Source organism: Chanodichthys erythropterus, chromosome 4 (assembly GCF_024489055.1).
Source record: "Chanodichthys erythropterus isolate Z2021 chromosome 4, ASM2448905v1, whole genome shotgun sequence".
NCBI classification, from domain to species: Eukaryota; Metazoa; Chordata; class Actinopteri; order Cypriniformes; family Xenocyprididae; genus Chanodichthys; species Chanodichthys erythropterus.
This window is the reverse complement of record NC_090224.1, coordinates 13,073,287-13,097,792: the sequence shown is the minus strand read 5'-3', so window position 1 is coordinate 13,097,792 and position 24,506 is coordinate 13,073,287. Positions and strand designations below refer to the sequence as shown.

The 24,506-nt window shown below is 35.8% G+C and overlaps 1 protein-coding gene across 1 annotated transcript in view; it reads right to left on the bottom strand.

The window, feature by feature from the left end:
- cnih3 (cornichon family AMPA receptor auxiliary protein 3) overlaps positions 1 to 24,300 on the bottom strand; it is a 31,760-nt gene extending 7,460 nt beyond the window's left edge. The window contains exons 1-3 of the mRNA XM_067383135.1: positions 24,223 to 24,300; positions 16,367 to 16,435; positions 9,432 to 9,479 (exon numbers count right to left, since the gene is read on the bottom strand). Coding sequence (XP_067239236.1) covers positions 9,432 to 9,479; positions 16,367 to 16,435; positions 24,223 to 24,300 — 195 coding nt within the window. The remainder of the gene's footprint in view (positions 1 to 9,431; positions 9,480 to 16,366; positions 16,436 to 24,222) is intronic.
- Between the last annotated feature and the right edge of the window lie 206 nt (positions 24,301 to 24,506).

The window sequence follows — 24,506 nt, the reverse complement described above, 5'->3', positions numbered from 1 at the left end:
GTGTATAGGCTTTATAAAGCAGTTACAACCAAATAAATAAAGACATTTAAAAAAAGTTATTAAGTTGCACTGAATTTTTGCAATCCTGCAATATCCTTCTTTCTGAATAAAACAATGTATAATAATATAAATCAATTAAATAACAAATAATAAAATGAATTAACAAATATTCAAATTGTCATAGTGAAAGAAAATGGTTACTGAACATGCAATGTTAACCAAAAGTTATTAACAAATAATATCTAGGAATACATTATGCTGCATTTCTACAACCCTGCAATACCCTTCTGTCCAAATAATAGATAACTAATAAAACAACTGAATAATAAATAACATTTTTTTTTTTTGGCAAGTAATAAATAAATAAATAATAAAAATTCCCTTAAGCCAAATCTATTAGCTCTGGAACAAGTAATAGATTAATAAGACCAAAGATTGCCCATTTGATATACCCAAAATGATTGTTTCATGTTAAAACACTTTCTACATAAAAGCCAGTGGCAAATTCCATTTCCGAAAGCGTCTAAACAAATTTTCAAATAGGCGCTATGTTTACATATAAATCGCATATCTGAGATCTAAACAACTACATTCTTGCCTAAAAAAAACCTCTTAAAACTACATTCCGTAACAAAATAACAGTATCTATAAAAATATGGTGAGTTTGCTCATCCGCCATGACATTTGCTGTGAGAATGCTGACAGCGGAGTGATTCAAAGGGTAAAACGGTTCCTGTGGTGATACTGGTAGAATATTGCATGGCCAGAAAGACCTTTCAGCCAATCAGATTCGAGAACCAGAACAAACTGTTGTATAAATAATAATATGAATTTACTGAATAATCAATTATAAACTTGAATGGCAAAATATTCAATGCAGGCAGAAACAAAACATTTCTAAACACTCAGAGTCTACAATAAACAATAAGAAACATGCAAATGTAAATCAACCTTAGGTAAGAGACAGTGACGTCAAGCTGGAAGGAATACACTAATTCAAAGTTATAGTGTAACATTGTGATTTTTAGGTGGCAGAGTTAATTATACCACAGAGCAGTAGCAGCAGCAGCAGCACTGCCACACCTCTGATGAGAGCACATTGTCTCAGAGCCTGGTGACAAGCTAATAGGGCCCTGCTGCCCCCTACACACCCAAGTCTCGGACCTAACAAGATGCATACAGAGACAAGCTACTGTCTGATTACCAGCCAGATGTTGCTATTTTTAAAAGCCACAAAAGAGAATGCTCTTTTCTCCAGCAGCGTTGGGCCAGCTACAAGAGGCTTAATAACAATGGCTTATTTTTAACTGTGGTTTTCTTTCTGAAAAGAGTTTCGCATATACATCACGAGCTAATAAATTCTCAAGCAGGTTTCCATTTTTCATTGCACACGACTGATCTAGGAGGCTAATGCAAATTCTTTCCTGGGCTACGCCTAGGCAGCAGCAGTTGAGTCTCGGCACTAAACTGTCTTAGCTTGGTAAGAGACTGAGAATAGTGCAAGAAAGCTCCCTCCTCGTTCTCTGCCCTGAGCCCTATGAAGGCAAATGGAGCTTTTTCTCCAGGCAGAGGCAGTATTTCTTAAAGCGCCCCCAAGTATATCAGTGTAGGGTGTGAAAAAGTAAAATCACATTTCCTGCTCTAATGAGATAAGGATTGCTTGGAAAAGTCATAAGATGGAGAGACTTAAGAATGTTTGGGGCAAAACACAGCAGTCTACACAGATGAGTTTTCTGACTGTATACATATATCTGCCATCAATAAGCACTGATCTGATAATGTAAGCAAGTAGTCAATTAAAAGTAATCCAACATTTTTTATGCCAAAGATCCCCATATGATGATTCTCTTGCAAGATAGTGTCTGTACCTAAAATATAAAGACAGCATTTATGTCTATAAAATCTCATTAAAAGTGATAATTCACCCAAAAATGAATATTTCGTCATCATTTACTCCCCCTCATGTCGTTCCAAACCTAAAAAACAAAAGAATATATTTTGAAAAATGTCTCAAAATGTCTCTTCTTGGTCCATTTAATGAAAGTCAATGGACTACAGTTTTCATCAAAATATCTTCTTTTGTGTTCTGCAGCAGAAAGAAAGTCATACGGGTTTGGAAGAACATAAAGTTAAGTAAATGATGACAGAATTTAAGCATTATATTAATACCAAAATAACATCTGGAAAATATTTACTTTGTATTAAAGGATTAGTCCACTTTCAAGTAAATTTTTCCTGATAATTTACTAACTCCCATGTCATCCAAGATGTTCATGTCTTTCTTTCTTCAGTCGAAAAGAAATTAAGGTTTTTGATGAAAACATTCCAGGGTTATTCTCCTTATAGCGGACTTCAGTGACCTCCAAACGGTTGAAGGTCAAAATTACAGTTTCAGTGCAGCTTCAAAGGGCTTTAAACGATACCAGACGATAAGAATAAGGGTCTTATCTAGCAAAAGAATCGGTCATTTTAGAAAAAAATTTAAATGTATATGCTTTATATAAACAAATGATCGCCATTGTAAGTGCTTCCGCCAAAACCGCATTTCCGTATTCTTCAAAAACCTATGCCTTCCCTACTAATCCTGGAATGTTTTCATCAAAAACCTTCATTTCTTTTCGACTGAAGAAAGAAAGACAGGAACATCTTGGATGACATGGGGGTAAGTAAATTATCAGGAAAATTTTATTTGAAAGTGAACTAATCCTTTAAGCTGACATCTGTTTTTCTGCCCAATATTAGATGTAAAAATCTAAAAAGAAACATTTTCAAATAATCACTACAACACTTTCATAAATCACAGAGAATAGGGTAGGGTAGTGGGGTAAGCTGTCCTCTTTAGGACATAAAAAGAAACTGGAGGGCCCTTTTTTTCTTTTCATTTTCATTTTTCTTTTTTTTTTTTTGTCCAACCAATGTTCAGGCAACCTATTCGAAAACAGTCGTTTTGCGATTCCATGTGGTGCAACTCTCTAGCTAGTACAAATGCGGCTCTCTGAAAAGATCCAAAATAACAGATCTCAGACCCTCAGTTCAAAAGAGTCTTATCAAATATTTTATGCTCTGTGTCATATCTTGAATGATGTGTTTCACCATGTACTGGAACATCAATTTCCAAAGTGAAAGGGGCTGCAGCATATCATACAGGTCTTTTATGAATGATTCTCTGCCTTTCAGCTCTACCTTGTCATTTCCATTTATTGCAAATTTTGTGCAAATGCCTTTGGTGATGAATGCAAGTGTGAAGTGGAGTGATGAGAGGACAGAAACGTTTGTACTGCAACATCAAAAAGTAGCTTCTCGTTTGAAGAACAAACACACAGCATTGGCAACCATAGGGGATTACGCCGCACTCCCCCAGTGGACGACTCTGATTGGCTGCTGGAATATTGACCTTGACCTTCAGAGTTAGAGGGAAAAGCTTAGCTTAAGAGAAAGACAGGGTCAAAACAATGATGTTAAAATGCAGGGACAGAACTTGACAGCAAAATGAAACTATTATTATACATAAATTGGTTCTGAATTGTATTGTACTGAAAACAGTTTTACAGAACAGTAAACTATCATGTGCAGTTACCTTATTCATTTTTTGATGGAAATGAAACTATAAACTTTTCAGTCATTTATTATTCAAACTGCTGCAAAATTATATGCGTTAAAGATTATTTAAAATTTTCTAGAAAACAGCACTGGGCTACATGCCACAACAGAAGTGATGTATTCTATTATGAATGGTGATAATATAATTTAGAATTTATTCAGAGCCATATTCTTTTCTGGCAGAAATACAAGGTAGATTTTTTCATTAAAAAATTTCAATTCACTAAAATGCAATCTAATTCATATATACCGATCAAACGGCTGAGGTCAATAAGATTTTTTTTTATTATTATTTGAAATAAATTAATATATTTTGTTTTTTTAAAGACACATTAAATTGATCAAAAGTTACAGTAAAGACATTTATAATGTTACAAAATAAATGCTGTTCTTTTGAACTTTCTATTCACCAAAGAAGTATCACGGTTTCCACAAAAATACACAATCATTTTCAACATTGATAATAATAAGAAATGTTTCTTCAAGGTGCCATTGAACGTTTTTTCAGCTCAAAATACCCCATAGATTTTTTTTTTATTAATTTTTTTTACTGCCTATTTTAGGGCATAATTAGAAATGCTAGATTCAGGCTGTGGCCCCTTTAATTGCTCGCACTCTCTGCCCCCTCCCGAGCTCTCGACACTATCATTGCATAAACAAAGTTCAAACAGCTAATATAACCCTCAAAATTGATCTTTACAAAGTGTTCGTCATGCATGCTGCATGCATACATCGGATTATGTGAATATTGCATTTATTTGGATGTTTACATTTGATTCTGAATGAGTTTGAGGCTGTGATCCGTGGCTAACGGCTAATGCTACACTGTTGGAGAGGTTTATAAAGTTGTGTTTATGAATTTTACAGACTGCAAGTGTTTAATAATGAAAATAACGATGGCTCTTGTCTCTGTGAATACAGTAAGAAACGATGGTAACCACATATTAACCACATTTAACAGTACATATATGCAAAATATTGGGGGCGTACATATTAATGATCCCGACTGTTACGTAACAGTCGGTGTTATGTTGAGATTCACCTGTTCTTCTGAGGTCTTTTAAACAAATTAGATTTATATAAGGAGGAGGAAACAATGGAGTTTGAGATTTCATTTCCATACTGAACTCTTGTTATTTAACTATGCCAAGGTAAATTCAATTTTTGATTCTAGGGCACCTAAGCACCAAATCAGAATATTAGAATGATTTCTGAAGGATCATGTGACACTGAAAATTCAGCTTTGCCATCACAGGAATAAATTACATTTTAAATATATTAAAATAGAAAACAGTTATTTACAATTTTAATAATATTTCACAATATTGCTGTTTTTACTGTATTTTAAATCAAATAAATACAGCCTTGGTGAGCATAAGACTTCTTTCAAACACATTTTAAAAATCCTACTGACCCCTTACAGTTATACATACTTACATATCCACCACTGTATAATATATTACAAACAAACTTTACTGGTGCAAAGTATCTGAATTATGGATCCTGAAAGGACGTGTTAGCAGTTGTCTAAAAATATGCTGGCACTTTGCAAAGAAGCTCTGTGTGACTCAGCATAAGTCACTCAAACACCATTCCTTTCTTGTTTTTCCAGACGTTTCATGCTCTTTGTGGTTTGGTGAATGCACACAAAATGACACAGATGTCAAAGATTGGCATTTATACCAGCCTAGCAAAGATGAGAAAACATGCTTGTTTGTTTGTCGGCTATGAAAAATACCCTGCACCTTTAGTGGGGGAAAATAAATGATCTCATACTACCTTTTGTCACCCTAGCACTGAATACCTGTGAGCATAACTGAATATTTCATTCTGAAAAGATGCACAATCCACAGATGCACTCAGCAATAAAACTGTCACACTAGCAAAAACTTTATTCTCTCTTGCACAAATATATTTAAAATCTCTTATTTGCTGAGTGAAGAGATCTGCAACTGTTAGGACTACCTGTTCAGAATAAAAATGAACTTTTGTTTATTTACTGTTTGGCTTGATTCTTACAAACTATCATTGAGCTCATGTCAATCAAAGCAAAGACTGTGGCCCATTAGGGTGTGATCCTTAAGCTAAGTGTTTACAACCAAGATAATTAATAATGATAATAAATGACAAACCGCATGCCCCATGTGCATAAAGACCCCAACTGAGAGACAAAGAGGGAAGGGAAAGAAGGCACAAAAGCAATAACTGCATAGATGTCACCTTTCCACTAGCTTTAAATACATACAATTGCTTTAAACGTGGCTTGTACAATCACAAATTAAAGCTGTAAACCATTTTATAAATGGTGTATCTGTAAAATCGCAGACGTTTCACCTCAACATATGAAGCCCTTGTGGACACTGTTTGGTTAAGTGTTTTTGTCAGGCTGTGTTTTCTTTTACATTTGCAGTCAGGTGAAACCGAGTGACAGCAGAAACCTTTTCAGCTAGGTGCACATGCACACAGTGCAGCTGGGTCTCCAGACGAGCCTCATGCGACGAGACATATTACTCATGAAGGCGACTGTAAGGCGTTCTGCTGATGTTGGCACAATATAAATATGGAACATAACAGGTTATGGCTCCCTGTAACAGTGCTTCGATTCAAATGTTCAAACACCCACAACAGTGCGTTCAGTTTCACACTAAAAATGTGTGGGAAACACTTTTTATAATACCTTTAATTAAGAAGTCATCATTAGTACAACTGAGACCACAAGTGAAAACAGTTTTAACAAACTTAAACAATAAACTCCTAATAATAAACAAAAATTATATTTTCAGCATAATTATGTTAGCCAAAACGTTCAAGCTGACTCCACAAGTTTGTGTAAAAGCTGATGATGCTCTCCAAAATGATTTGAGAAGAACATCAGACCCCATGGTCACTAAATTTGATTAGTGACCATGAAATTTCTAGATATTTCTTCTTCGTATTAGAAGGATGTTTTTGTTGTTGTTGTTAAAAAAGATTCTAAAACTTTACATGATAAGATTCTGAATTATAGATCATCACTGTGGTCTGCAGACCTTTGGAATAATATAATATAATATAATATAATATAATATAATATAATATAATATAATATAATATAATATAATTAGTGCTGGGCAACGATTAAATATTTTAATTGTGATTAATCGCATGATTTTTCTGATTAATCGCAGCATGCGCAAAATTCAATAATGAAATCAAAAGTAGTGTATTGCGTAATTTTATTCGTTCAAAGTACTGCTGTATGAACAAAAGTGCAATAGAGAATACGAACCGACGTCACACCTCGTTGCATGCCGGGGCGGCGCCGCCATTTTGACAGGATCGCCCTCTATTACTCATACTGAAATTAATACGGATTCTTGCTTACCTTTTGTTTTGTTTCTGCCATTTAGTGGAACGTTAACATTTTTAATGGTATCGTTTGCAGGAATAGAAGCTATTTTATCGCATCGCATGATCATTTTTTTTTTTTCACTGAAGTTTTGTAGAATTTCGTTTACAGTGTTGATCTGTTTGCCGTGTCGCACGCTGGACGCACTGCTGCTTCAGCCATCGTATGAATATCCAAATAAATCTATGTAATTAACACACTGAGAAAAGTCGATTCATTTATTTGTTGGAAACGTTTAAATGATGCTTAAACGAGCATATTGAGTAGGCCTACTTGTCATTGTAATTCCCCTTTTCCATGATCACAGATGAGGAGAATCAGAGATTATGGGTCAAATTCAGCGGACAGACGGACACGAACACACTGTATTTTTATATTTATTTTAACAAATGACAACCACACTAAGCAATTCCCTACCTTTATAAAACCGTTATGAAGAAAATTTATAAAATGCTTACATTTTAAGTGATACTGAAAGTTTATATTTTGGTGTCATCCGTTTTTCTGCATGTGCTTTATTTGTAAATAGAATTTGGTATCTTTAATATCAGTCTAAGTGCATTAAGCGTTTTCTTTAGATGACATGAGAGGAAACCGTTTAAGATATAAACGTGTTGCATTCATATTTTGGGCTCATTTGCGGATCTCCACACAGTATGCTTTAATAAACATGTACAGAATTGTTGGTCACATTAAGCGTTTGTTAAGCATTTGAATGTCCCCGTCAAGTTAAGCTAATTCACGAGCGCAGTGAGAGTCAGACTCGCAAATGTAATGTTAATTATTAAACCAAACGAAATCAAAACGTTCAAAAACACTTAGCAATGTGATTCTTTTATTGAGTGATAAGCAGTGGGTACCTTTTTCCATTTTTCTGTCCGCACCAGATATTTCCTTTTTCGCGCTGTAGCTCTCTTTTAGGCACACGACAAATGCTTTCATTGGTTGAGACGCGTGATGACGCTCATCCCAAGCAGCCAGTAGCCTACTGATAAACATCCCACCCCTCCTGTGACCCATGGTTTGTGTTGTATTCGGTTGTAGTCTATCTATGTGTATTCAAACGCAGTGAGCAAAGGACTTTCAAAATAAAAAGTACGTTAACGCGCGATAAACTAATTGTCGGCGTTAATTAATTAATGCGTTAACGCGATAAACGCGTTAACTTGCCCAGCCCTAAATATAATATAATATAATAGCACTAAAACTGGACCCCATTCATCACAGACTCCAGGAAAAATTATTTTTGTTACAGTATGCCATATAATATGGCTATGTCAGGCAAAGTGTAAAAAGCAGTACATCACCTCGAATGTACAGTGTAAACACTAACACTCAAAATAGTTAATTGGTTTGAGTAGGACAAACTTAAATTAAACAAATTAGTTCAATCAAATCAAGTATTTAGAACTTTCTTTTTCTTCCAAGTTCACAGAACTGATATATTTTAAGCAAACTGAACTGTTTAATTGTTTTGAGTTTTATGAACGTATTTCTTTTAATTTAGATGAACTTAAGTTTAACTGAAACTGGGCTGGGATTTCTATTTCCCATCATGCTTTGCCCATGGCACTCAAAAGGGACAGTAAATGCTAAAATTAAGTGTTGTATAATGTTTTCTTGTGCACGATTCATGTTAAGTGAGAGATTTAGTAGTGATTAACGTTTTGTTATACTAATTTAGAAGAGTTTCAGTTAATGTTGGTTTTTTGAGAGTTACCATCATGGTGATAAGTGGTGCATGTGGCTTGCTTTGAGAGCAAGTATGTTAAATGCTTTATGTTGTTGTACTCATTCAGCAAGTCCAATACCATATTGTTAACATGTTAGCAAACTAACAAGATAGCATTTTCTGAATTAGCTTGTTGTAGCTAGCTAGTTTTACACTACTAAATATGTTTAGATTGGGGTTACATGATAATTTTAAGTTAAATGTATGAGTGTACGCAAACATGTCAAGTTAAAAACAATTAAAATGTATGAGTACAAAAGCAGTTCTGCTTGCTTAAACCTTGAATTTCTTAATTTAAAAATTGGGGCATCTGATTGCCTCAAATTTTTTGAGTTTCGCCAACTTATTCGGGTTTACAGTGTACGTAAAAGTGGTCGTTAGTTGCCTCGGTGCAGTCTCTTGGTTGTATACGTCATTGCAAATTTGGTGGAGAAGTTCAATTATCGCCAGGCCTCCATATTTGAGCGCTTCAGGTGTAATGGAGAAGTCGCATCCTGTTGCTTTGCCATTTTTAAGCTCTTGTACGGCATCGAGGGTCTCTTGATATGTGATAGGACCAACGTTTATAATATTTATTCTTGACGCCTGCAAACCATAAATATTTGCAGCCGACTGATGATGATGATGAAAAGTGGTCGATCACCATGGATTTTCCAATGACTGATTCTAAAACTTTCAAATTCCCCTCAGATAAAGACAAACGTTACATACCTTTCGCAGCAGGCAGCAGATCCTCTCAATATTCCGCAGCCTTTCACGCTGTTAAGAGAAATAAAGATCTGTTAAATCTCCCGTAACACCTAAAACACCAGTCTCAAGGACAAAACTAGTATGAAGGCCACATCCTTCATTTGCTAAAAAGTTGTGGTGCATCAAATAGTAGGAGTAGGGTGGATTTGTACATTTTTAACTAGACTTAATGTCTATGAGTGTATATGAATATACGTGTTTGTGGCACAGTGGTTATTCCTTTGACATGCCACTGTTGCCTGAAGCTCGTGTTTTCTGGAGCTCTTGGCCCATGTTCCCTTGGAGAATCACAGAGCACTATACATTGGCAAGGACATCAAGGGACTTGCATTTAGAAAAACAACAGCCAAGAGGTGGAAAAAACAGCAGGGAGATTTTTGAATGGCATGTGAAAGTGACATATGGCCATTACATCCAAACATGTACGTTTTGGGGGGCGGGAAAAGTGGCGGTACGCTCAAGGGAGAATGTTTCAAAATCTGTTTTTATATACACACTCCCAGACATAGTATAGTCAGTGTTTTATCATTTAATCACGTGTGTGCAATGGATTAAATCTAATTCAACAGAGATTTGAATGCAAGGTCTACTTAGCTCAGGTTAGGTGTATTTTCTTTTTTTGCATTTTTTTCTCTTATATGCACAATGGAATAATTGTTCATATTTGAGGCACAAATAAAAGCAGAACTCAATGGGAGGCATGTATGGATGTATGTTGGGCACAAATAAATCTTACATGAGTGGCACTGCCTAAAAGAGCACTGCCTTTTGGAAGGAGGAGTGCAAAGATGTTGTTTTCTGCAGTAATGAAGTCTAAACATACATATTTGATTGCTATTTTTTTTACATTTCAACTTAACTTCATTCAACCCAATGCATTATTTACACTACTAGCCTGCACTTGTAAATAATGTACTGTTATTCACTAATACACAGAACTACAGTGACCACAACAAAACTCCTTCTCAGCAAGAATACTGTCTTTATGGCCTTGTTAGTCAGTCACACACACACACACACTAAAGACTAAAGATGAAGCTTTCCTCTTTTCCTAGTATATATTTTTTTACAAAATGATTTTCAGACAGGGGCGTCATGAACCTCTTTTTCTTGAGAGGCACCAATAGAAGTCAAAGCAAGATGCAAGATAACACATGAGAAAATTTTTTTAATTGCTTAATTGCTAATCTAATATAAGACATGTCCAGGCTCAAATAATATAATATATCGAAGTAAAAAGTTTGTTTGTTTAAATATAATATAATATGATTAATATAATATAATATAATATAATATAATATAATATAATATAATATCATATAATGTACATAATACTATATATAATTATTTTATATTATATTATAAATTAGAATGATGTATTTAAACTGTTTTTACTACAGTGATCTCGCAATATATTTATGAAAGATACAAATAATTCAATATCCACTGGCGAAAAAAAAGTGACATGATGCTTCTTATCGCTGAATTTGCTAAAAATAATTGATATATGCAGCTATTTTCCCAAAGTTTCCTTGGTGCATTTTAAACAGTTTTTTTCTAAGGCTTTGACTGGCAGCCTCCCACTGTCTTGTTTCAGCACACAGCTGTGTTTCAGAGATTACACCAAACATCCATGAAAGTTACACTGAACTCTGACTATTTTTGGACCGTACCTCATTTTAGTTACTTCCAAATTTGCTTAAGACATTTTTTCACACCATTCCCCTCCTCAACAACAGCATGCAAATATATTCCACTGGCAGCCAAAGCGACTGGAGATAACTGCAGCCATATCAGCACTTTTAATTAGCAGGCAATTAGACTCAGCTCCCTTTGAAATATTCGTCAGCACAAATTCTGCTTGACAAGTGCTGGCATACAGTGTAAACAATATATTAAATACAGGACAGAGAGTCAATACAGCAGCGAGAATATAATGTTTTCGAGACATGGAATCTGCAACGTACAAATGAGTAATCCTTGATGTAGACGCAAATGCGAACACAGCAGAACCGAGTCTATCATCTCTGTTGTGCAAATAATATTCAGCATACCAATAACAATGGCGTGAAAAGAGCATGAACAGATGTGATCAAAATCTCAGCCTCTGAACAAACTCAAACTATTTTGGTCACTTTAGCTTGGCATCCCCTCATACTTGAAAATCATAAATAAAACATGCAATGTGAAGAAAAAATGATAATAAAATATGACCTAGACTACATTAAATAGTGGTTCACTTGTTTTAGATAACTCAATCTGTTTTAGAAACCTCAATTGTCTCAATTATATAAATAATATATGGCTTTTCTAATGTAAAATATGGGCCCTGAAACAAAACCGGTTATCAAGAAAAGTTTTTTGAGCTTCCGACTGAAGTAAAAATATAAGAGCTGTGTGTTTTTAGGAACCCACTACTGCTGTGTCTGTTGAAGCACCCTTCATTTATCTCTCTCTCTTCTTTTCAGTTTAAGTTTCAATGCCAGAGTAAAATGGTCAGACTTGCTGCTCAGCTCATGCAGCTAATTGAGTGGTATGGAGAGTAACAGATGCTATTTGACCCCAAAGGGACCATTCGTATCCAATTCAAAGTGTGCCCTGAGGAGGGTTGTGTGACCTCTACTAAGGCGGACGTGGTAGGTAATATTGTTACCATAAGCTCTGAATTAGACAATTAGCAAATGTTTTAGCAATTCTCCTGTAGCTCAACTAGCTCAACATCTTGGTGCCGTCAAAGTTATGGGTTTGATTCACAGGGATCACACATACTGAAAAAAAAAAAATATATAAAGCCTGTACTGAATGTTGTTTTGGAATTTGTTTTGTGATTTTTTAAGGCCTTAATAATAATAATAATAATAATAATAATAATAATAAAATACAAAGATATGACATCCAAAGTATGTAAGGTAGTACAACTAGATCTCTTTTATTGAATCCAAAAGGTTTTAATTATATTTTGCTACATATAAAGATTTTGAAGGTCAAAAGGTCATTCTGTTAACCATCCAAAGGCCAATACAGCCATTTCATTTGTGATTAAAATATCTTAAATATTTTTTATTCTGGCATGATTTTATAACATCATATATCAACATAGTGCATAATGGTATTAAAATTATGTGTAGAAATCGCTTTGTGATGTCCGGAAAAATGAATTTCATTAATGTCAGTCGGTGTAACCAATATGAAGGGACCATTTTGGATCAAGACATGCATTCAATATCATGTGACAGGATGTGACATCATTCAAACATCATTCAAAGGACCACATGGTCACGAAGCAAAGTAACTGTAACGAAGCGGGACTCAGGCAGGGATCCAACTGCAAGCTTTCATTAGATAAGAGCGTGGTCGTATAGGCAGGGTCAAAGCAGGGACAAACAGGAACAGCAAAGGACAGGCAGAATCGTGGTCAGGATACAGGCAGTAGATCGAGGCAGGCAGATATCACTCACAAGGTCAGGAAACAATACACAGTCCAAAGGCAGGTGGCAGAGAATCGTAAACGGGTAGCAAATAGGATCGGTAAACAGGCAGACAGGCAGACAGTCAGACAGAATAATAACACTCAGTAATGCAACAATAACAAGACTTCGCAATGATGTGTGGTGAATGAGAGTTTTTTATAGTCTGGTTAATGTGCTGCAGCTGGGTGTGGTGATTCGTGATTAGTGTGGAGTGTGTGTGCAGGTGACTGGCAGGGAGGATTATGGGAATTGGAGTCCGGGAAGTGACAGGAATCGTGACAGTAACTAACTCTCTCTTAACTATTTGAAAAATTTATGTTTTCACTTGCTCATACACATGTCCCGAAACATCAGGTCATTCGGTACAACTGCTATAAAACATGGAAAATGTTGGGATATTTTAAAAACTAGCTAGCTAGATATTAGCCTGTTAGCAGTGTTCGAAAATATCGTCATTTTGGACAAATTTTGTCCATCTTGTAAAAAAATTACTCAAAATGTATTATATCTCCATTGTTTTTTTTTTTACATTTTTAAAAACCTTATTCGTCCATGACCCAAATCTAAAAAAAAAAAAAAAACTGAGCTGATGTGTTGGATTGGTCATATTGTGCATGCTGACAAACATCTGGATCATAAAACACTTGCCGTCATGCAAGCAACATAATGATAGCTCTAATTTAGTGTTGTTTTACATTGAAATCGGCCACATGCGTGGTAAAGTCTGTCTAGAACATTAACATGATAAAATATTAAAAGCTTGCGCACATCAGGCAGCACAGCAGATACAAATTCCGTCTAATGAGCTCATAACGTTAACATGAAAGATGCCTCGTTTCAACACATAAAGAAAACTCATCAAGGATTATTAGAGCATCTTATAAATGAATAGCATCAGAAGTGTTTAATTGCTGGAGAATTACATCTTGAATGCCTTCACAGAATTAGCTGGGCAGCGGCAATCAAGGGCAGTTAAATGCGACAGTTCTGCTAGCTCTCACACTTTGATTTATCAGAAACATTCCAAGTTGAAAATTTTAATCCTCACTACATTCTGTTTTATGCTTAAAAATTGAAAAAATGAGGTAAGAAAAGTACATTTAATTCAAGATGTATTCTGCCTTGTGCAATTTTGATTCACAAGTATCTTGTTTCAAATATGTTTAGACATTATTTACTGGAAAATAAGACAAAAAACTAGGGTTGTGATTTAAGTAAACAAGTGATTATAGTTTTCTGTGATTAATTAATCTCAATTGTATCTAACATTTAAATCTGTAATAATAATTGCACATTGAATCAAATTAAAGTTAAATCAACAAAAATAAATTATATTTTACATAAACCGCATGGCATCTTTTCAAGTCAAGTCACCTTTATTTATATAACACTTTCAAATTATTTTCATATTAATATACATGAAAATAATGTTTTAAAACTCATCAGTTATAGAAGTAAATTAATTTCACCCATAAAGCAGCTCAACAGAAGATAAGTAACATTATTCAGCTCAGTTTAGTTCAACGTTGTTTCAATTCACTTAAATTGTAATTCACTGTCAAAGTTGTAAAGTTCATGAATTATGAAACAAGTTCAACTCAGCTATAAGCAGCTCTACAGAAGACAATAGTGTCATTATTCAGCTTAAAAACAATTCAATGGTAATTCAAATTCAGTGTCAAGTTAGTGTCATTATCCAGCTCAATCCAGTTCACATTTTGTCTGTCAGTACAGTTAAATCGATATTATTGCCCTAGTGAATATATAAATATACCAATAAATAATAAATAAATATACCAAAATGTATTTGAAATACATTTATTTTATGCTAAGTATACTACAAATATATTTACATATTATATATATAAAATTATATATATAAAATATATATTTATATATTTACATATTTATGTACCCTGCAGTTGTACTTTTGGTATACTAAATTGATATACTTAAAGTCTGCTAAATTGGAACAACTAATTTTGTCAATGATATCATCCATATTGATACCAATACCAATAGTGATATCGATACTGCTATTAATTGTTTTTTTTCTTCAATTTTTGAGGATAAAATGGAGAATTTATTGATAAATTAAATTAATTTTGTCATCGATATTGATACCAATACCAATAGTGATATCGATACTGCTATTAATTGTTTTTTTTCTTCAATTTCTGAGGATAAAATGGAGAATTTATTGATAAATTAAATTAATTTTGTCATCGATATTGATACCAATACCAATAGTGATATCGATACTGCTATTAATTGTTTTTTTTCAATATCTGAGGATAAAATGGAGAAAAAAGTATTTATAGGGTACATTTGTACCATCCTGTTTCAACACAAACAGCATAAGAATATGACCCTAGCCACAGGAAATTGGTAAACAAAATATTAGCATAGCCTCAAAAAAAAAAACAATGCTGTATTGTGTGAATTAGTGCATCTGTATTAATTGCATAAATTATTTCTCAGCCTTAAAAAATACTGATTAAGAAATATTTATTCTTAATCGCACGATGCCAGATGTAAAAGGGGCCTGAAAGAATGAACACAGTAACTGCAGCACTACTGTGTAGACTAGAGAGTCATAAGGGGAGCTCCAATGAGAATCACAGGATGAAGTCCTGACTTCCTCCCAGCTGAAGACTGACAGAAGCCACCAATTAGCCAGGCAGGGTGTGAGATTGACTTGACTGGGTGGTGAGATCAGCTAGGAGGCCATCAATCTTTTAGCACCCCCCACCTTCCAGATCCTCCATAGTTCCCTCCGGTCTGTCAAAGGGGTGGGTGACATATAGAGCGTGTATCTCTTGCTTTGACACTTTGTTGGGAAGACAGCAATAAATTACAACTACAGAAGTTTTGTGCAGAACAGATCAGATACTTTGTCTACACATCACGGTGCCCCATTCTGAGTGAGACTTTCTGACACCGAGTCCAAAAGACCAAAAATATCTGCATTCGCCTCTTGATTTTGTTTTCTGTCACAACATAGCCTGGCAAGGTATCAAGCGCACACATGTAAATTATTCTGCAATGCTGGCATCTAGAATGACAATGTTTTTCTAAACTTTTGGATAACAGTTGGTGTATCCAAAAAGATGGAAAAGTTGAATTAATTAGCGAGATTAAAGCTGCCAGGGCCTCCAGCAGAGGAAAGACAACACATAGACAGCTGCTCTATGGATTATTCATGCAATGCTGCGGATGACAGGAAATGTTTCAGAGTTTGGGGTAGGCAACACACCTGGTGCCTGCAAAAGATCACAGGGCTTGCGAAATATATTCCCACCATAAACAAATAAACACACACACAGACACACACACACACACAAATACAAACTCATTCATTTCCATGGAAGTGCAGTGAAAAGGGCAATGAATCAAATGATCAAGTCCATTATTTGCATGACTTACCGCGTGAAGTGGATTGCCCTGATCGATCGGCACCTTGAAGTCTGCCTGAAGCTCATCAAAGGCTGTTATCTGAAAACCCAAAGAAAAAAAAGGAACACGATCATTATCATTAGGCTAGACGCATGGATTTGCAGCCTTTGCGCAATCTTCAAGGGTACATACTCTCTTTATTACTTCGTTCAGATCTATCCTCCATTATTTCAGCATCTCATTGGTATAAAGTACAAGTAGAGCTGGGTGATATAACTGAAATATATTGTGCAATATTATTGTCCTTATAACTAATATATAATTATGTATTTTAATTAGACTTATTTATCTCAGATATATATTGAATACTGACAGTTTGAAATCTTCCTCCTCTCTCTCTATATATCATTTACATATACACCGATCAGGCATAACATTATATGACCACTGACAGGTGATGTGAATAACACTGATTATCTCTTCATCACAGCACCTGTTAGTGGGTGGGATATATTAGGCAGCAAGTGAACATTTTGTCCTCAAACTTGATGTGTTAGAAGCAGGAAAAATGGGCAAGCATATGGATTTGAGTAAGTCTGACATGGGCCAAATTGTTATGGCTAGACAACTGGGTCAGAGCATCTCCAAAACTGCAGCTCTTGTGGGGTGTTCCCGGTCTGCAGTGGTCTATCAAAAGTGGTCCAAAGAAGGAACAGCGGTGAACTGGCGTCTGGGTCAGAACTGGACCACGAAGCAAAAGAAGAAGGTGGCCTGTTCTGATGAATCACATTTTCTTTTACATCACATGGATGGTCGGGTACGTGTGCGTCGCTTACCTGGGGAACACATGGCACCAGGATGCACTATGGGTAGAATGCAAGCCGGCAGAGGCAGTGAGATGCTTTGTGCAATGTTCTGTTGGGAAACCTTGGGTCCTGCCATCCATTTGGATGTTACTTTGACACGTACCACCTACCAAGCATTGTTGCAGACCATGTACACCCTTTCATGGAAACGGTATTCCCTGATGGCTGTGGCCTCTTTCAGCAGGATAATGCGCCCTGTCACAAAGCAAAAATGGTTCAGGAATGGTTTGAGGAGCACAACGAGTTTGAGGTGTTGACTTGGCCTCCAAATTCCCTAGATCTCAATCCAATCGAGCATCTGTGGGATGTGATGAACAAACAAGTCCGATTCATGGAGACCTCACAATTCAGAGGACTTAAAGGATCTGCTGCTAACATCTTGGTATCAGATATCACAGCACACCTTCAGGGGTCTAGTGGAGTCCATGCCTCGACGGGTCAGGGCTGTTTTAGCAGCAAAAGTGGGACCAACACAATATTAGGAAGGTGGTCATAATGTTGTGCCTGATCGGTGTATCTACATATATGTATTTAAATATATACATATGAGAGACAAAAGACCATTTAAAATGCTAAAATAATATTCATGAACTTTCCTGAATCTTGAGTTCAGCAAAATCTTGAATATCCATTACATCATGGATGTGGAAGTAGTGCTTGATGTGTGAAAGATTTTACAGATTGTCAATGCATATACAATTATCCTCTTTAGTATGTGCATTCGAGCAAAAAGGGTCTTGTGGTGCCTCATGGCTATAACACATGCACATGCAAGAGAAGCCTAAATTAAAGTTAGATCAAATTAGACAAGCTTATTTCCCCTGCTACAGACCAAACTGCCCTCACTTCCTACACTGCCTCTTTCATACAATGGTCTCTCAATTCTGTAGGCGACACGAGCAGTAAAAAGGGTATGATTTTGACTGCTTTTCTGCTTGGCCATCAGATAAGCATGTGTGAGCTGTAACTGCTACATAACTAGAAAATAAAATGCATTAAATACACGGTTTTAAATCTGGCCATCCTTTAATAATCACATTAAGATTTGCACCACGAAAGGGGGATCACTGAACCATAGAAACTACACAAGTGACATAAATAACTGAACACTTCTCTGAATGTTGATGAAGCATAAAAAACACTTAAAACAGGTTCATTTAAAATAAGGCTGGGTTTAAACCTGACAGCAGCTTGTGAATTTTAATCACAGTTGTAGGAAATTCAAAATGTCCCTGAATAAGTTCCATGCATTCTACTGTGCGTGCAAGTAAGGTGCATTCACAAAGCAACGCTACTAAAAAAGAAAATCAGCAAAGAATGTAACATGTGCATAATGCATCCATGTGGAATCATTGCTGTTTTGTTCCCTATGTGACATCAGTATAACCATTTGGGGATTACGTTACTGAAAAAGAGCTAAGCTGAATTCAGAACTCTGCTGTATATAAACATACTTATGTGATGCACAGAATGGTAGCCTAATTGTTGCTCATAAACTGCTTAAGTGCAGATCTTTTAAAATGATTTGAAGTGATTTCCTCATAAACACTCTCATATTTATCCATGATTATAACACATTGTGTTGCTGACAGTAAGAGGGAATCAGGCTGTGAGAAATTATAGATTGTTGCTGGATTGCCTGCTGTTCTCTACAAATTTTATCATGCTTGACCTCATCCATCACCTCATTCTCTAACACTGACCCCATACCTATTATTATCCAGAATTATGTTAGTATTAACTTTACAAATCCTCTTAGTGGTTATTAACCATGATTTTTGGGTTAGAGACCTCCCCTAATACTAGCTCAAGTAAGCTACAGTAAATGACAAAACCAACATTGGAAATGTGCCTCTACATATATTTTTGTGTCAATATGTATGGCTCAGTATGGCATTTCTGATGTAGTAAATTTGTTTGGTAGCTCCCTTGGTACAGGATTGCACTTGCAATGCAGACCGATCATGTATGAGCAAATACCATGAATCACAAGTCACAATAAAAGAGCTCAAATACTTTAATGGCATGGTTACTTAAGAAAATGCATTTTTAGCTCACATTTTCTATTGTTAACACTATCGTTTAGGGTTATGTTTAGGGTAGGACATGTTATTTTCTAATGTGACAGAGCATTCAACTTTTAGCGCCACACCGAACATTTCATTTCAGAACTGCCACGATACATACAACAAATCAGTGTAATAAAATGTACAAAATTTTTCATTTAATTTTGAAAGTATAGAGAAATGTGCCAGAAGCAACATAATATCATTTTCCAATGCACCTGATCAGGGTTGTTTTGTGAACATGGATGTAAGTGAAAAGCTAGTCAGTATAGAAAATATTTTTTTCTGGCGAGGATTGTGCTTCAATACTAATTTTTATTCAACTCATGTTAGTACTGTATGTGCAAGACTGTGTTTAGCACATTAGGGTGCAGTTCACCTTGTAGCAGTGCCCTTTGATGTTGAACAAGAGCTTGTTGTAGTAGTTTGCAGGATTACTGAATTAAACGTGCCGCAATTAGGACAACCACTATACATCTCAATAATACATTCAACCCTTCACAGATGAATGCACCACTGCACTCACAGATAATCTGTTAAATACTGTTCTAAACTGTGCATTTTTGGCAGGCGTTTTGTGGGCACTAATGTGTTGGTTTCCACTGGCTGTGAAAGTACTTGAAACATCTGCTGAGGGAGCTTTTGACTCTCTGAGTTAGTTAAGCTAATGTGGGGATCATTTCCCTTCAGATGTAGAATAACACACAAGAGGAAATATGCAGATTAGGATTCCCTAGACTGTTAAACAGGATTTCTTTGAAAAGGACAACTGACAGATTCTGCTGTGATACTAATCTAAGTTGAGATAATGAAAGATAGACTAGCTGTGTTTGTTCTGCAATTCTGTTCGGCGCCACTAGTTTAAAGGTGCCCTAGAACCAGTTTTAAAAGATGTAATATAAGTCTAAGTTGTTCCTTGAATGTGTCTGTGAAGTTTCAGCTCAGAATACCCCATAGATTTTTTTTTAATTAATTTTTTTAACTGCCTATTTTGGTGCATCATTAACTATGCACCGATTCAGTGCACGGCCCCTTTAAATCGCGCGCTCCCACAGATCCAGACGTTAATACTGGCTGCCCTTGTCTAATGCCTTGAACATGGGCTGGCATATGCAAATATTGGGGGCGTACATATTAATGATCCCGACTGTTACGTAACAGTATGTTTTGAGAAAGAGGAAGCAATGGGGTTTGAAACTCAATGTATGTCTTTTCCATGTACTGAACTCTTGTTATTCAACTATGCCAAGGTAAATTCAATTTTTGATTCTGGGGCACCTTTAAACTTCACATTTAAAAGACATTGTAAGAAATTTCAAGAATTTTCTTTTAACCACTTTTTCTTTTTTGGTCTTTTAACCACATAACCTTCTTTCTCTTGTCAGACAACCTGAAGACACCAAATCCAAAAACATAAAAGGCAGAGCTACGTTGGCCCCGTTAACCACTGCTTGCAACTACACCATTTTGGGGACAAGGAGCCTCTCCTTTGATGGCCATACAAAAGTAGCCATGTACTGTACACTACTTTTCAAAAGTTTGGGGTATAAGATTTTATGTTTCTTTCATTAACGTTTCTTATGATCACCAAGGCTGCATTTATTTGAATACAGATACAGTAAAAACAATATTGTGAATATTATTAAAATTTAAAATAACTTTTTTCTATTTAAAAAAAAAACATAAATGTTTTTTTTTTTTTTTTTAATTAATAAATTCCTGTGGTGGAAAAGCTGAAAATTCATACTCAATACATTTCCTATTATTATCGATATATATATATATATATATATATATATATATATATATATATATATATATATATATATATATATATAAAAAGTTGTGCTGCTTAAAGAGGTGGTTGATTATGATTTCACTTTTTTGCTGTTAGAGCATAAACAAAGTCTGCAAAGTTACGACGCTCAAAGTTCAATGCATAGGGAGATATTTTCTTTTAAAGAATTCTCTGTTTAAGGACTGCAGCAAAAGGCTGGGAGGGACTACAACAAACTTTTTAGTGACATCACTAACCCTAAAATTTACATAAACCCTGCCCCCGAGAACACACAACAAAGGGGGTGAGGCCATGTTGGGCTGCTTTAGAGAAGAGGAAGAGTTGTTGTAGTAGAGTGTTGACAATTGTCATTTTTCCTGCGTAAGATTCTCCAGCTTTGTTGTTGAGCTACAAAGCGCATGCTGTTAAAGCTACGCCCTCTTCTGGAAAGCGGACAGGAGCAGCAGCTCATTTGCATTTAAAGGGACACACATACACACACTAGAGTCTTATTACATCTTGTAAAAGGGGCATTATAGGACCCCTTTAATATTTTTGTGGAAACCATTTTTCCTTTTTTAAAAGTGCCGTAGAACGTCTTTTCAAAAGATGTAATATAAGTCTAAGGTGTCCCCTGAATGTGTCTGTGAAGTTTCAGCTCAAAATACCCCACAGATTTATTTTAATTCATTTTTTTAACTGCCTATTTTGGGGCTTCATTAACTATGCACAGATTCAGGCTGCACAGCCCCTTTAAATCTCTCGCTCCCTGCCCCTCCGAGCTCTGGACTATAAGTGTAGTTAAACAGTGCATAAACAAAGTTCACACAGCTAATATAACCCTCAAATGGATCTTTACAAAATGTTCGTCATCCATACTGCATGCATGCGTCGGATCATGGGAGTATAGTATTTATTTGGATGTTTACATTTGATTCTGAATGAGTTTGAGGCTGTGCTTCATGGCTAAAGCTAACATTACACACTGTTGGAGAGATTTATAAAGAATGAAGTTGTGTTTATGAATTATAAAGACTGCAAGTGTTTAAAAATGAAAATAGAGACGGCTCTTGTCTCCACGAATAAAGTAATAAACGATGGTAACTTTCACCACATTTAACAGTACATTAGCAACATGCTAACGAAACATTTAGAAAGACAATTTACAAATATCACTAAAAATATCATGTAATTATGGATCATGTCAGTTATTATTGCTCCATCTGCCATTTTTCGCTATTGTTCTTGCTTGCTTACCTAGTCTGATGATTCAGCTGTGCACATCCAGACGTTCTACCCTTGTCTAATGCCTTGAACATAGGCTGGCATATGCAAATATTGCGGGCGTACATATTAATGATCCCGACTGTTACGTAACAGTCTATGTTATGTTGAGATTCGCCAGTTTTGCGGAGGTCTTTTAAACAAATGAGATTTATATAAGAAGGAGGAAGCAATGGAGTTTGAAACGCAATTTATGTCTTTTCCATGTACTGAACTCTTGTTATTCAACTATGCCAAGGTAAATTCAATTTTTGATTCTAGGGCACCTTTAATACTTTGATGAATAGAAAGTTTAAAAGAACAGTATTTATTTATTTTTATTAAATGTCTTTACTGTCACAATGTATTAATTTCTTTAAAAAAAAAAAAAAATAGAAAAAAAGAAATCTTACTGACCCCAAACTTTTGAATGATAGGGTATTCTAACCAAAAAAACTTTAATAATAGTAGATGTATTGCCAGTGCCTTTGTAAAGGGCTCTTAAAAGCGTGAAATGTACTTTCATGGCTATTGTCCCTGTCTGCTGCTTTTCACACTACAGCTCAAGATAGTCTCTTGGGATTGTGCGCATTTGTGTGGTGCCATCAGCCATTAAGAACTGATAAATGTATGCATAAGAATTCATGTGTGTTATTGAAAAAAAAAAAAACATCACTTACAACACCTTCAGGATGTTGGCTAAAGGACACTTAACTAATGTTCTGGGTCCGGTTGAAACAAACCCCTTAAGCCTTAAGAAACCCTTAGCTACAATTATACACAAAATTATCACTATGGTTTTCTTTGTCCAGGAATTCAACAATCATGACTTTATAATAATAGGTCCTTTTTAAATCAGGTGCTGCTCTCTTTGATGTCTGGGTGACATACTCTATTCCAGCATGGCTTAAAAGGACATGCATAAATTCAGTGCATTCAACACAAAAACTGCATCAAAACATACTGTAGACTACATAACACCATGCTGAACCTACAGTCAGAACCTAAAGTGTAAAAGGCATTCGATTTGCAAATGTGAAAGGGGATCGACGTGTCAGGATTTTCCCATTGTGAGCTGATCGAATTAAGTCTATTAAAGATTCAAAAGCTGAAACCGCTGAGGATGGCATTCCTGCCTTCCTCACACAATAACGGACAAATCTTTTAGAAGAAATGAAGGACACATTTAGGAATATTGGAAATAGACTGAGTTATATGATGTCTAACTAAAAGGTCTGGGTCGAATGTGATGTGCTCATAATTACCCCTTATTTAACCCTTGGGGCTATAATGTCTGTTGCTATGCAAAAGCAAGCCTAGGGCAAACGACTGTGCTGACCCAAATCTAGAGCAGTCTTGCAGTGCTGTGAATGCGAGTGAGTGTTTTAATGCAGCTTTCCTTGAGGAAAAAAAAAAAAAAAGTGTTACACCTTGCATAAAGTGCACAGACATAAAGGACAGTGTAACATCAAAACAGGTCAGGCACAAACTGCTGCCTGAAATGTGGCTTGTACAGTTGAACTGTAAGGGGTTTAACACAGGTACGCAGCTCCTGAAATGTAACCCGTATGCATAAAAAGGATCTGAAACCACCCACAAAGGTGTTTTGGTCATCAGAGAGGTGGGAATACCCACGAAAGGTGTGCAAAAGACTTCCCTGACACAAGCTGCTGCCACCAAGCCAGGAGATGCGCCACTGCTGTCACCCAAGTCTGAATTTCACAATCAATTTACACCCAAATGATCACTCAGTTTGGTGATGCAAGACATGCCAGAGACATTGATAATGTCAGGGAGGCTTTGATCAGGTGGTGGACAGTTTTGTCTGATGCAGCAACCCCTGCTCTAACACATATGCATGCCATCCTGCAGCAATATATTTTCATAAAGCACGTCAAAGATGCAAACACTTACATGCCAGATCGCGAAGAAGATGAGAGAAGCACAGAGGACAAGGGAAAGCATATAGCAAAAGGCAGCGAAAGTGAACATAATTGAGAGGAAACTGGAAGGAAAATCTCCAGGAGAAGACGGTGCTCAGCGCTAAACTGGACTGAATGAAAGGAAGCAGTTACGGGGCACGCGAGAGGGAGAGCATCATGTTCTTCATCAAAATATTTGCAACAATGTGTTGCAAACCTTTGGCTACAGTTCACTGCGATCGCTTTGCCATATTCACGAATAAATAAATGAAAAAA